General features: G+C 40.9%; 1 protein-coding gene across 1 annotated transcript in view; it reads left to right on the top strand.

Annotated features, from left to right (window-relative positions):
• The window catches only part of exoc4 (exocyst complex component 4), a 114,722-nt gene that overhangs the window by 80,044 nt on the left and 21,791 nt on the right, over positions 1–12,887 (top strand). The window contains exons 14-16 of the mRNA XM_044185814.1: positions 5,419–5,555; positions 6,572–6,727; positions 8,509–8,687. Coding sequence (XP_044041749.1) covers positions 5,419–5,555; positions 6,572–6,727; positions 8,509–8,687 — 472 coding nt within the window. The remainder of the gene's footprint in view (positions 1–5,418; positions 5,556–6,571; positions 6,728–8,508; positions 8,688–12,887) is intronic.

Genomic DNA, 12,887 nt, shown 5'->3' with positions numbered 1-12,887 from the left:
ATCTTTGCCTTTGGAGTGAGTGAGTTAGAGAGAGAGAAGTTGAAATGTCAGCTCTACCACAAACATGCCCTTTGGTTTCAAGGAAAGAAGGTTTTGGCTGTGGGTGCCTGATAAAAGTTGCAGCTTGAATTTTTAGAAGCAAGTTAGTCCTCTTAATTTGCAAATGACAATCTTTGTGTTGCTGTGAGCACACACATTGTGTGTCTGTGTGTCTGTGTGTGTGTGTGTGTGTGTGTGTGTGTGTGTGTGTGTGTGTGTGTGTGTCTGTGCACATGTCTGTGTGTGTGCACCAATACAATGGCTCCATATGGGCCTAATGGGGCACAGAGAGGAACATACACCCCACATGGAACGCTAAGCTGCATTATAATTTCACTTTCACTCTCTTACACAGACTTTTATTCACTCACACAAACCAGTGATGGCCTATGGTTTTTGTGATTAAGTATTCAGAATTATAGATAATAAGAAGTGATAAATAATTATATAAAATGGTAAGGACATGCATCTCATATCCACCAGAAGGCAATGATACACTGCTGGTTGTAAAAACACCAAGAGGATCATGGAGTGATTAGTAAAATTAATTTCTGGGTTACTATGTGGAATCAAATGGCAAATCTGAACTCTTGGGTGATTCCTAGGATTAGCATATGCAGAAGTTCCATATTTCACCCTGCATTTGTGTTTTTCTGTGGGTGTGAATAGGGTGTGTGTAATATGGAAGCCCATCTGTAATCAACCAAGTGTGATATTGCGCCTCATCTCTCAATTAGAACACTTACAAACACTGCATTAAGTTTTGCATTAGAAGTGATGATGGTGGAAATGAAAGAGAAGATGTGTTCTTTTAATAACTCAATTTGGTCCACCCAGAAGTTATGTCTATTTACTTCATAGTAACATGTTTTGTAACACTATACTGTGAACATCAAGGCTAAACCCATGTGTCAAACCCGTCATTATTTGCTTCTCATTGTTTCATGTCCTTCAATTCAGAATGGATCATTTAGTGATAGCCAGCTACATTGACATCTAAGATTCAATTTGCATACCTCAGATTTTACCCAAAAACTGATGGAAATGATGGGCCTGTTATGCAAATACAAATGCAGGTTATAATATATACTGCTGTCCATCAGAGGGATGATTACGTGTACTTGATTAGAGGTGACAGCTCTTGATTGGTGACTTCCAGGTCATTTAGGAAGAACTGAGGTGCGTTTCTGTGTGACACAGTAAATCTGCGTACAAATAAACAATGGAGGTTTAACTGTCCTTTCAGTGTTGATATCATGCAATAATTTAAATTTCCAGCGGAACACATTTGAAATCTTGAAAGCTAAAAATTCAGTCAATTAAAAGACAAAGAAAGAGTTTTGCAGATTGATAACAGTTGTAAGCTGACTGAATGAAATCCCATGAGGGTTGGGGGCCATGTTTTGCCATGTTTTTTGTTTTCATGACATTATACACACTTCAGTAGACAAAACCACACTAACAGAACTTAACCAACCCACTCCCATGCACACACATACAAAGAAGCATGTGTTGTGGTTGAGCGGGCACAAGCATGAGGGCCATCCGGTATGTGTCAGGGGAGTCTTGGAAATGTGGCTCTACTCTGACATTGATGAATGATCTGTCAAGTCAATGTCCCACTCATGCCTAGCTCCCCCTTTACCCAGGAGAGGGACAGCCTATGTGTGTGTGTGTGTGTGTGTGTGGGAGGGAAAGGGGGGAGACAGAGGTTATCTTTGCATGTGCTCTTGTTTGTGTGGGTGTGTGCAGTTGTGTACACGCACTGCTGAGTGTGTATTATTTTGGTAACCCTTGGTCACACATTGTGAATGGCATGGCGCAGGCATTACACGAGTCAGCGGTTTGGCATGAGGGTGTGAGTGAAATGGCAAAGAGCATGGGGTTAAACACTCTGACCCCTGCACAACCTTAAGGGGCACCCCACTATTTTAATGGGGAAATCCATGATCCGTTTCCGATTCGAACCTGAGGCCCTGAAGTCCCCCCTCCACTTCAGCAGCTTAGAAAGCGCATCACAGAAATCTGATGAAACAAACCACACACAGCATGTACTTAGGTAGTCCAAGTCAGCTTGAGTAAATAAAATGCACTTCCTCTTCATATTTTCCTTTATACCTCAGGATGACACTTTGCATTTAGCCAACAGAATACAACAACACGGATGAGTTGAGCGATTTCAACCCTGCACTCCTACTGTATTAATGTCACTCCCTGTGTTTTGCTTTTTACTCACTGAACCAAAGGAAATAACAACTTTTAGCACCCGCTTTTTGGTTTCTGTAGTGATGACCGTGCATTAACAGCTTTTTCCACTGAGGCGCCACTCTGAGTGCTAGCCCTGCCTTGTTGCTGTAAACCACAATGGCCGTGTACTGTATTTCACTCTTAACGACACCAGTTTACCCCAGCAAATTCTGAGATCCATTGGCAAGACGCAATTCTAATTTTCCTTGATGACTATGCTTTTACGTAGTAATGATGTAAAAGATTAGAGGCAAAGTGCAACAAAGCTCAGTTTCAGCGGTAATGCAATACTGTGAAGTAGAATTAAAAGAGAAATATGGGTGTTTTTTGCTTGATAGCAAAGTATGTTGACATTTAAGCTTGAAACATTAGAAAGTGAGAGTGAGATAGACATAGACAGAGAAGCCTCCACACTGGATGTTGTCTCCTATGTAATGGTCAAGTAAGATAGAGGAGATGTAACCGAACATGCTCTCTCTACCACTCTCTCTCAGCCCTCCCTTTCTCAATCTGTCCCTTGATTACTTTTTAATGATTTCTGCTGCCTGAGACAAATGGCTGTGTTAAATGAGCAGAATTAGACAAGGAAGCCGAGCGCAAGAGCATTTGTTAGAGCAGGAGTAATGGATTGGGCATCCATTGTTTACTCTTCTCCATTCACTGACTTTGCCTGCTATTGAGCTCTATGTCCTCAAAGTCGAGGCAGCAAGAGTGGAGGGCCACTGTTATGATTCTGACTACACATGAACCTTTTGACAATAGCATATTATTATTATCTCTAAATTTCCAAATCTTGCTTTTCATTTACTTTTTTAGGGATTTTCAAAAATTCTGTAATGCTGGATTTCTCATATTTGCCCACATTTGAATGAATCGCACATATTTTAACATATAAAAATCCAGCTGCTGCACATTTGAGGGAAGCTACAATATTGAATACCTCCTGATAATACTGGAATTTAATTGAAATTATCAGTTGTTTGGATATTCCACATTTGCCCTATACTTATGTATGCCATTTACTTTGTAAAGTCAGTACTTAATTTTTTTTCTTGATGTATCATAATAGCTTATGCTGTTGCAGCCGTCCAGTTTCTCCAAAAGGATTGTTGTTGTGAAACTACTAAATCAATCCAGTTTGATATTTCTAAATAATCTAATTCTAAGTCAAATGGGTCATAAAAACTGTAGGACCATAATACACTCCATTTATTCTCACTGTGGAAGTCAGAGAGAGTGAAGTTTCCCATAGCTACCCACTGAATCCCTTGCAGCATCAGCGGTGCTGACCCCACAACCCTGAAGTGGGCAAGGTATCACAAATGTAGCATATTATCACTGCATTATCAACATAGTCACAGTATCAGAAACTGGCAGTGTTGTAATTGCCAATGCAATTTTACAGTGTTACTTAAGTGGTTTACAGTACCACCAGCCTACACTAAGACGTGGTGGTAGCTGCTGCCAGAGCTACACTAACAGCTAGCCCTCCTGCAGGGTATATGTATTTCTTCCTACCCTGGCGGGCTGACAGGGAGTCAGGCATGGACAGTAAAGGGTGCTCCCTTGGCACAGACAAGGCCTTGATTAGCACTCCATGGGCATGGGCACTGCTATGGATCATTACTTCCCTCTGTGTGTGTGTGTGTGTGTGTGTGTGTGTGTGTGTGTGTGTGTGTGTGTGTGTGTGTGTGTGTGTGTGTGTGTGTGTGTGTGTGTGTGTGTGTGTGTGTGTGTGCATGCGCGTGCGTGTGTGTGTGTGCGTGTGTGTGTGTGTGCGCACGCGCACGTACGTGTATGCTTGCTTGTGACAGAATGAGCGAGGGGGAAACTGAAACACAGAAAGAGCTATTAATATTAATGTCATTCTATGACATCAGGGGCCTCTCCATATTTGTTGATGATCAATTACAGTCACTACTGCCCCCTACAGTCCTTTCAGCCAATTTGGCAGCTAGCTATAGGCCTTGAATATTATAGACGTTTTTATTACCACTAAAATAACAGAGATCATACTTACCATTATATCATGCAGATCTGGGACTTGTACATGTTAATTTTACTTCTTTAGGATTTAGGAATATAATTGATATAATTCCCAACTACATATTATATTTTCACTCTTAACCATTTGTTCTAGTAAACAAGATGTTGTCTCTGGAATAGATCATCTGGTTGCCTGTGTTTTCTGCCTGGATTTGGCAGGCAGGATTAAGAAGCATGTACTAGCCTCTGGTTGCCAATACCTTCTACTCCTGCAGTTGCTTGCACCTACCATCGATCTTTTCCATTTTATTCATCTTTGATAAAGCTATTCATTTTTCCATTTCATACCTAAAGAACGGAACTCCATATTAAGTTTATATTGGAAGAATAGTGAGATGAATATTAAGAACCTATGAACGATGAATAGAAATCATTTGTTTAAGATTCTCTCCCTGTGTATCTTTGTGTGGGGTTACTCTGCTTCACACACAGTACTGCTTTCGCAGTCTTAGGGAGTTTCAGAGTGAGTGCGGCAAGGCTATTGCCAACTAATAGCAAGTTATCACTATTATTAGAGATGTAGGATAGATTGGTTAAGTGCTAGGAGGAGGCAAACTGGAATATACTGAGTTGTAATCTCATTTAACAGCTCTTGAATTGCTCAAAGGTGTGTGTTTTGAAAAGTTAGCTCTCTGTGTGTATGTGCGAGTGTGTCTGGGGATATGGAGCTGCACTGCTGTTCCCGGGCCAGCTATTAGTCACGCAGGAGTTGCTAATCTGTAATGGCTGCTGTCACAGGCCTGCCGTGGCTCCTGGTGATGGGTGCGCTGTGACAAATGCACACGCACTCACTTTCAGCCTGAGAACACACACAACACAGAAGTTCAAAACACACACAAATATGTGCACTCCCACTGATTTACTTACACACAAAGAATCATCCATTCCACCAATACAGTGTTACAACTTTTGACAAGCTCTCCGGTACCAGTCATCAGTCCAGCCGCAGATGACGGATAGACAAGTCAAGTTGGAGCCATCCTGTCATATTGGCACTCTGGCAGACTGGATCTGAATGCATACAATCTAGTGCTCCTTTACTTTTCTGTCTCTTACTTTGTCTGTTTTCACTTTGTCTGCCTCCAGAGCACAGTGGTAGTAGAGAAGTCCATCCAGGATCTAATGAGCCTAATGCAAGACCTGAGTGCCTACTCCAACCAGTTCCTTGAGATGGTCTGTGACAAGCTCAAAGAGTACAAAGAAATCTGCAACACAGCCTACAGGTAAAGAAAGGGAGAGGCCAGCTCACCTGCAACAGGAGCTGAAATCCTTTTACACACACACACACACACACACACACACACACACACAAATCGCTCACACATTGCTGTTATGAAAGGCCATCCATCTGTGCTCCCATGGGACCATGTAACACCTGGTCAGGTAAAGGGGGTGCCAGAGAATATGGAGGGATAAGAGAGGGAGTGATGAACGGGCCGGGAGACGCAGGAAAGGACTGACAGATTGCTGGGAGTCCATCTGGACTCTGTCACAGGTCAGCCTAGTCTCACTGGGGCCTCCGGGTGATAAAGACAAGCCCAACAGAGGCTTCCAAAATGTAGGTGCGTATTTGTGTTTGTATTTGTGTGTGTGTTGTGTACATTTGTTTTCCTCTGTGTGTGTGTGTGTGTGTGTGTGTGTGTGTGTGTGTGTGTGGATGTGAAACACTAGAGTGCTTGTGTCTCCTGTACAAGGTATTAGTATGATATTAATTGCAGTACCAAGCAGTTTCTCCAATCCAGACATATGCACACAAAGCAAATGCATGTTGGCAGTCTGCCCCAATTTCTCTAAACACCAAGAGCTGCTGTAATACTATTTTATATGTCAGTACAGATACTCATGTTTAACTACCCAACTATTATTGATACTAGACTGTTTGTATGACTATTAGTATTATGCAGTTAACTAATTTTTAGCTACACTTGCTGTGTGGCTCTAGGGCAGTGGTAGTCGGTGAACATTTTCAAGTGAAATTTCTTAACCTTTGGATGGATTCCTCTGAAATTTGGTACAGACATCCTTGGTCTGTAGAGGGTTAATCCAATTAACTTTTCATCTAGTGCCACCAGCAGGTCAGCATTACCATTTTTCTATCACCTCAGTTCATGACCGGATACCTCTAAAACTAAAGAATGAATTCCCTTCAGCCTCAGTTATATATTAATAGTAGTAGCATGTAGCAATTTTAGTAAGTCTAAAAGTTGTCTGCAATTTTTATGTGTCTTTGTGTCCTCAGGGGTATAGTCCAGTGTGAGGAGAAGCTCACCATCAGTGCTTCCTGGTCTAAAGACGAGGACATCAGTCGTCTGCTGCAGTCGCTCCCTAACTGGGCAAATATGGCCCAACCCAGACAGACCCGACAGAAGAGAGAGGATGAAGAGGACTTTACCCGGTATAGACCCAAATACACACATATGTACTAGTTCATATAACATATGTACATATGTCCATGTGTGTGCACATTCACAATTCTGTCATGAAGAACCTATACTCAAACAAGTAGGTTAACAAATACACATACTCGTGCACACTATACACACACAAACAGAAGTAGACATACACAACCACACTTGAGCAATCACTAAAGTAATCCCTCCCTCTCGTCTTTGCTCCTTATTTTTACAAAATATTGAACCCTCTCTCGTTGACTAAGATGCACCCGTAAAATAAGTCATGATTGCTCTTTTAAACACCCTCTATCTGAAGGAAGTGAGGAAACGAGGGAAGAACAAAATAGGAAAATATAAGGAGAGCAGACGGAGGCAGGGGAGGGGGGGTCAGTCTTATCGAAATTGCCTTTGAATGTGCGCACTCTTCAGGGAACACTGGAGCTCATCAGAGCGGAATAGTAATGTAAATAAATAAATTGGTTATGTGGCCAAAGAAAGTCAAGCTGTTGTGTGCACGCTCCCTCCCTCTCTCACACTCCCTTTCTCAGACACACATGCAGACAAACACACACTCACACACACTGTGAGAGCTCAGAGATAGTAAGAGGGAGACCATAAGGCTGTTTGATTTGAGAGCCGTAGATGTTTTCATCATATGAAAGGGGGATTAGCTTCTGCACGATTGGTAACCCAGTGCTTTAATAAAACCTCATTAATAATGTGAGTGAGAGAATATGTGTTTGTGTGTCTGGTAGTTTCTTTTACCCATTTGTTGTTCAAAGGATCTTGATCTTGTGGGCATCCTGGTGACTCTGGAGGCCGGTCCACACGGCATATGTTTGCAGCACTGTGGTGTTGAGATTTAGTTATCCAACTTCCCCGCTCTCTCCACATCTTTCTGGCCAGTCACCAAAGTCAGTTGTCCTTCCAAAACCACAAGTGCTTGTAAATATAGTGAAAAAGACGTTTTGATCTCTATGTCTTTGTTTTTCCACCCTGTAAATCTCTGCCTTCTGTTTATCTTCCATTTCTAAATGTTCTCGATCACCTGTTGTTTTTCTCTCCCACCAACTGTTTAGCTACTAGCAACTCCCTCCTTATAAAGTGACTATGTCTACAAAACTCTCTTAATACTGTGTCAAACTTTCTTGTGCTCCTCCCATCCCTCTCTCTTTATCTGTCTTTGTATCTATCTAGTTATCTGCCCTTTATCCCTTGACTGTGTGACTTGTTTCTATTTACAGAGTTTGTACATTTGTGCATCACTGTAAAGGTCATGGTCCTAATTCACTCCCACATCATTGTGCACATAAACATTATTCATTCATTATTATAAAATTTGAATTAAACCTTCTTGAAATAAAAACACACACTGTATAAACACACTTTATAAATAGATAAACACATACATTTGCGCAACCATTCCATTCAGCAATCCATTATGTTTTAACTTTTGAAAATTGGCTTCTATTATAGCATTAATGTAAGCCAGCCACTCACTGACTGCCTCTGCAGACCAGACATCTTGAATCCAACCAGCAAACCAGTAACTTGTAATTTCCTTCAAATAACTTAATGCTGTAGACTGATTATAGGGTTTTTATAGTCTCTTAGTCATCAGGCATACATTTGTCTTAGCACTTTTTTGATAGCATTCATTTTTGATAAAGGGTGTTTTCTGGTTGAGTGATGGTCAAATTATGTTTTTCTTTGCCAACAATATATTGTGTCTATCCTTCTAACCACACAAACTCTGACATCCCTTGCTCTCTGTATCATTCAGGGCGGCTTTTGCTAAGGAGTCGGAGGTGCTGACTGGGAACCTAGGAGACAAGTTAATCCCCCAGAATGAGATCCTGCGTGACGTCAGTGACCTGAAGGCTCTGGCCAACCTTCATGAGAGCATGGAGTGGCTTTCCAGTCGCCTCAAGACGTTCTTCGCCAACCTGCCTCATGCCTCCAGTAAGTAAAGGAAGCATCGTTTTTTTGTTTGTTTGTTTGTTTTTGGGTTTTTTTTTTGGGGGGGGGGTGTCTTTGGAGTCATCAGTTCGATAAGTTTGGACCCACAGTCAGTTTGCATCATTGCCAAATCATGCCTAAGGGCGGTTATGCTATAAAATAACTAGTCCGTTCAATGTGTTGTCCAACCTCATTGGAGTGTTAATAGCTGTTCCAAACGGCCACACTTAAAGGCGGGGTCTAAAGCCAGCCCTCATAGAGAAGGGCAAGACACAATAGCCATTTAAATATGAGAATAACGTCTTCCTTCTCTCTTGGCAAAAACAGACACTTGATATATTTGATACTTCTTTGAATAATTAAGTACTCATATCTATCTTTTATCTATGCATATAGTAGGCAAGAAGCTGTAACATCACTAGATAATAAATACAAAGTGAATGACAGACTGTATGCTGATATTTAGCGCCTAAATAAATGGATTCTCTCAGACCTACCCAAAACCCTGTTCCTACTAACTGGATGTCTCCAAAGGTGTTATTCTGTTGATGAAATTAAATTAAGCAAAACTCTATTTTCTCTATTTTTGACACAAACATTGACATATGCAGTCAATTTTGCGCCTATAACCGGTACACTGACGCCAACGCAGACATCTGTTGCTGTTTATTCTACATACTGAAAAACTGAATATTGTCTTTGACACATGAGTCCTGCTTTTCGGATGGTTGCGTTGCACCAAAGATTAGAATATCCTTGCTGTCATTTTCTTTCCTCCGTTTCTTGTTTGTCCACTTTGGCACAGACAGAGAGGCTTTCATTGCTGCCAAAAATGTAACTATTTGGGGAAAATACTGAGTATATGTGTATGTGTAAAATGTGTGAGTTCACATGACATCCAACACATTTCAGGAGTTCGATGGTTTAGTGAAATTTAAACCCTGGAAGCACCTCAGGACAAGCCTCTGTGAAACCATACATTCACTACTGACTGGTATATTATAGTATAGTGCCATATTACATCATGGACATTTTTCCACCAAGTCTCTCAGGTCGTTAAGCAGTTATTGATCAGAATACACTACAGATTAAAAACATTGTCTGGATGGTTTATGGAGGGTCACAGTCAGGGGTATATGAAGTTTTCTCATCCTTAGCTGCAGTGCTTTTGTTGCAATACTTCTCAACCTGTGCCTCATTAAGTTCTTGTTTGAGTGTATTATCACACACTCATTACCTTCTCCACTGGAGTTGTCAAAGAGCACTTTACACATACACTTATTATCCTTGGCTCTTCCTCTGTGAGTGTGTGCGCATTAATGCCTACCCTAATCAGGACTCTTAAAGCATTTCATACATTCCCTGCTCAGTCATCACTTTTGTATCATTAATCACTAATCAAAATGAGGTGTGTGTCTGTGTGTGTGTTTCATGTTCTTATATCCCGGTGGGGACTTTAACCTGAATGCACACTAACCCATGGGGACTTGTGTCACTATGGGGACAAAAAAATTGAGGTCCCCATAGGGAGTTTTGGGGGTTAAGACTTGGTTGTAGGGTACAGGTTACAATTAGGTTAGGGTTAAGGTTAGGCATTTAGTTGTGCATTATGCCAATGACAAACAAACGTAAACAAACGTGTATGTGCGTGTCTTTGTGTGTTTCCATCCAACACAGTCTTCATGTTCGTCTTGTTAATTACAGTACTATTTTTTATCCTCATTATCACTTTGAGAACATGTTTAATCTCCTAATAAAGATTCTAGTATCTTGTAATATTCTTCTTCAAGTCCATTTTTTTATTAACATCATATGATAGCAATCAAGCAGTTATTACACCCATTAATGACTCTTATAGTAGGGTCAGGTTTGTTTTTGTACTGTAACTTGTAGTCTCTTATTTTTTAATTTTATCGTCCTTATTCCATCAAAACAAGAGTATAAATGTGCAGTATAAAAGCTCTCACCCAAATTCATGCAGCATAAACAGATGTCAGACTTCATTTTTTCGGTCTCATGCAAAAGTCATGTTTCTTTAATGTGTTGTTTATGTCTTTCTAATAAGCTTATTCAATATTTAACATATTTAAAAATCAGTCATCAAGCTGAATTTCTAGAGCTGAATGGGTAATATATTATCAATTTTGACAAGATGATGCTCTTGAAGATTCTGTGTGTCTTGAAAAAGGCTCAAATGTCAGAGTACTGTTGTGTTTATTTTGCAGACAGAAATCTGCATTGAGATATTTAACATCCATTTAGTTCCATTCCACTGGAATATTTGTTATATTCCTTTTGTTATTAATAAGCTTTATACTGCACTGGATTCACTTTCAACACATCAAAACCTGCAGTAATCACCACACTTGATTGTAAAATATATGTAGATGTTTTCGCCACCTATTTATACAGCTCTTTCATTCACCTCTGTAGTTATTGTGTCACAGGACTCTGGAGAAACTTAACCAGTATCTTGGTCCTCTGGCACAGCTCTGGTAAATTATGCACCTTTCCTAGAGGGATAGAGAGAGGGCTTCAACTCTTATCAGCAATTGTCACAACTCTCTAGCTTCAGACCTCTGATTGCTCATTGAACTTGTACTATTTTGCTGTTCCATATCGCAACTTTTCTTTTAGACATAAAATAATTAAATGAGAATTTTCAGATATTCTTATTTGGGCTTGACTTTGTCACTATCTCTTTTTAAACTCTTTCCTTCCCTCTCACTCTGATGCTTGCTTTCTTCGTTTATTCATAGATAAGAATTCAATAAAAGTACGGGAAGGGATGTGACATAATTATCATTAATTCTGGCGGGTGGCACTAATGGGAAGGATAGGGCAGTCACTTATCATGCTGGGACAGCCTCCGTATTGTTCATTATTTAGTGTTTGCTGAGCTGATGATGGACTCCGTGTGTGTTGGTATGGGTAATAGTGTGTGTGTGTGTGTGTGTGTGTGTGTGTGTGTGTGTGTGTGTGTGCGTGCGTGCGTGCGTGCGTGCGTGCGTGCGTGCGTGCGTGCGTGCGTGCGTGCGTGTGTGCGTGCGTGCGTATGTGTGTGTACATAAGCATACACTGTGTAAGATGGGACAAGGGTACGGCAGGGAAAAAGGACCCCACCTTATCTCATCCTCCACCCCCCGCCTCACGTCTATGCCTCTCCAAATTGGATTTTATATTACAGAAGCAGTCAGGTATGAACAACTCATTTTCCTCTCCCTCTTTTTGCTTTTTTTCCTTTCATTTCTCTTTCTTACTTTCATGCTTCCTTCTTTCTTAGTATTTCTTTCTTTCTGTCTTGGTATTTCTTTCTTTCTTGGTATTTCTTTCTTTCTCCCTTTCTTTTGTCTTCCTTTTTTTCTTCTTTCTTTCTTTCCTTCCTTCTGCCCCTTCCTTATCCGGGTACTGTGAACATAGTTTTTACTTTTCTTCGAGTGGTAAGGATCTGGTACATTCTGTCCATGGCTGGGTGATCGCTGCAGTGGACGTTTGGTTTGGTCATCTTCCTGTGTGATTGAATTCTGCTGGATGTGTAGTTACACACATTGCTATGCTCTGAAGTATAAAAGATAACATGAAAATAGCATTCACATTTGACCCCTTCAGCTGCTAAATCTAATTCAGTTTGGGTGTGTGTGCACATACAGTTTTGTGCATCTCTGTTTGGATATCTGTGTGTGTCAGATTGTTCGGAATGTCTAAAGGGGGTGTGTGTGTGTGTGTGTGTGTGTGTGTGTGGACTGCGTGTGTGTGGACTGCGTGTGTGTGTGTGCAGACAGACCACTGATGGTGAGTGGCCGTGAAGGTGGCTGCAGAAAGGGTCTTATCACCCATCTGGTCACAGTACTGGACTTCTAATCCACTCTGACAATATTTACCTGACAACACACACACAAAAACGCCTGAGGGGCAATGTCAGCATGACAGACATTTTTTTGTTGACTGCAGTGTGTGTATGTATGAATTTAAGACATTTTTAATAATATTTGCCAGTGTGTCTGGCAGCCTTGTTGGATCTTTGTGTACTGAACATGAACTTGCAAACAGGAGATCATGAACAGTATGAAGGGACATCTTAAAGGACAGACTTTTTGCTGCCTACCAACAATTTATGTGCTTGTATGCAAATGTGTGTGTTCATGTTGGAGGCCTGACTGTCATAAATTGCATTTAAACAGGCCTCTAATCTGTGCTGCAGGG

Source organism: Siniperca chuatsi, linkage group LG23 (assembly GCF_020085105.1).
Source record: "Siniperca chuatsi isolate FFG_IHB_CAS linkage group LG23, ASM2008510v1, whole genome shotgun sequence".
NCBI lineage: Eukaryota > Metazoa > Chordata > Actinopteri > Centrarchiformes > Sinipercidae > Siniperca > Siniperca chuatsi.
Note: the sequence above shows the minus strand (reverse complement) of the source record. Positions and strands in the feature narration are given on the sequence as shown.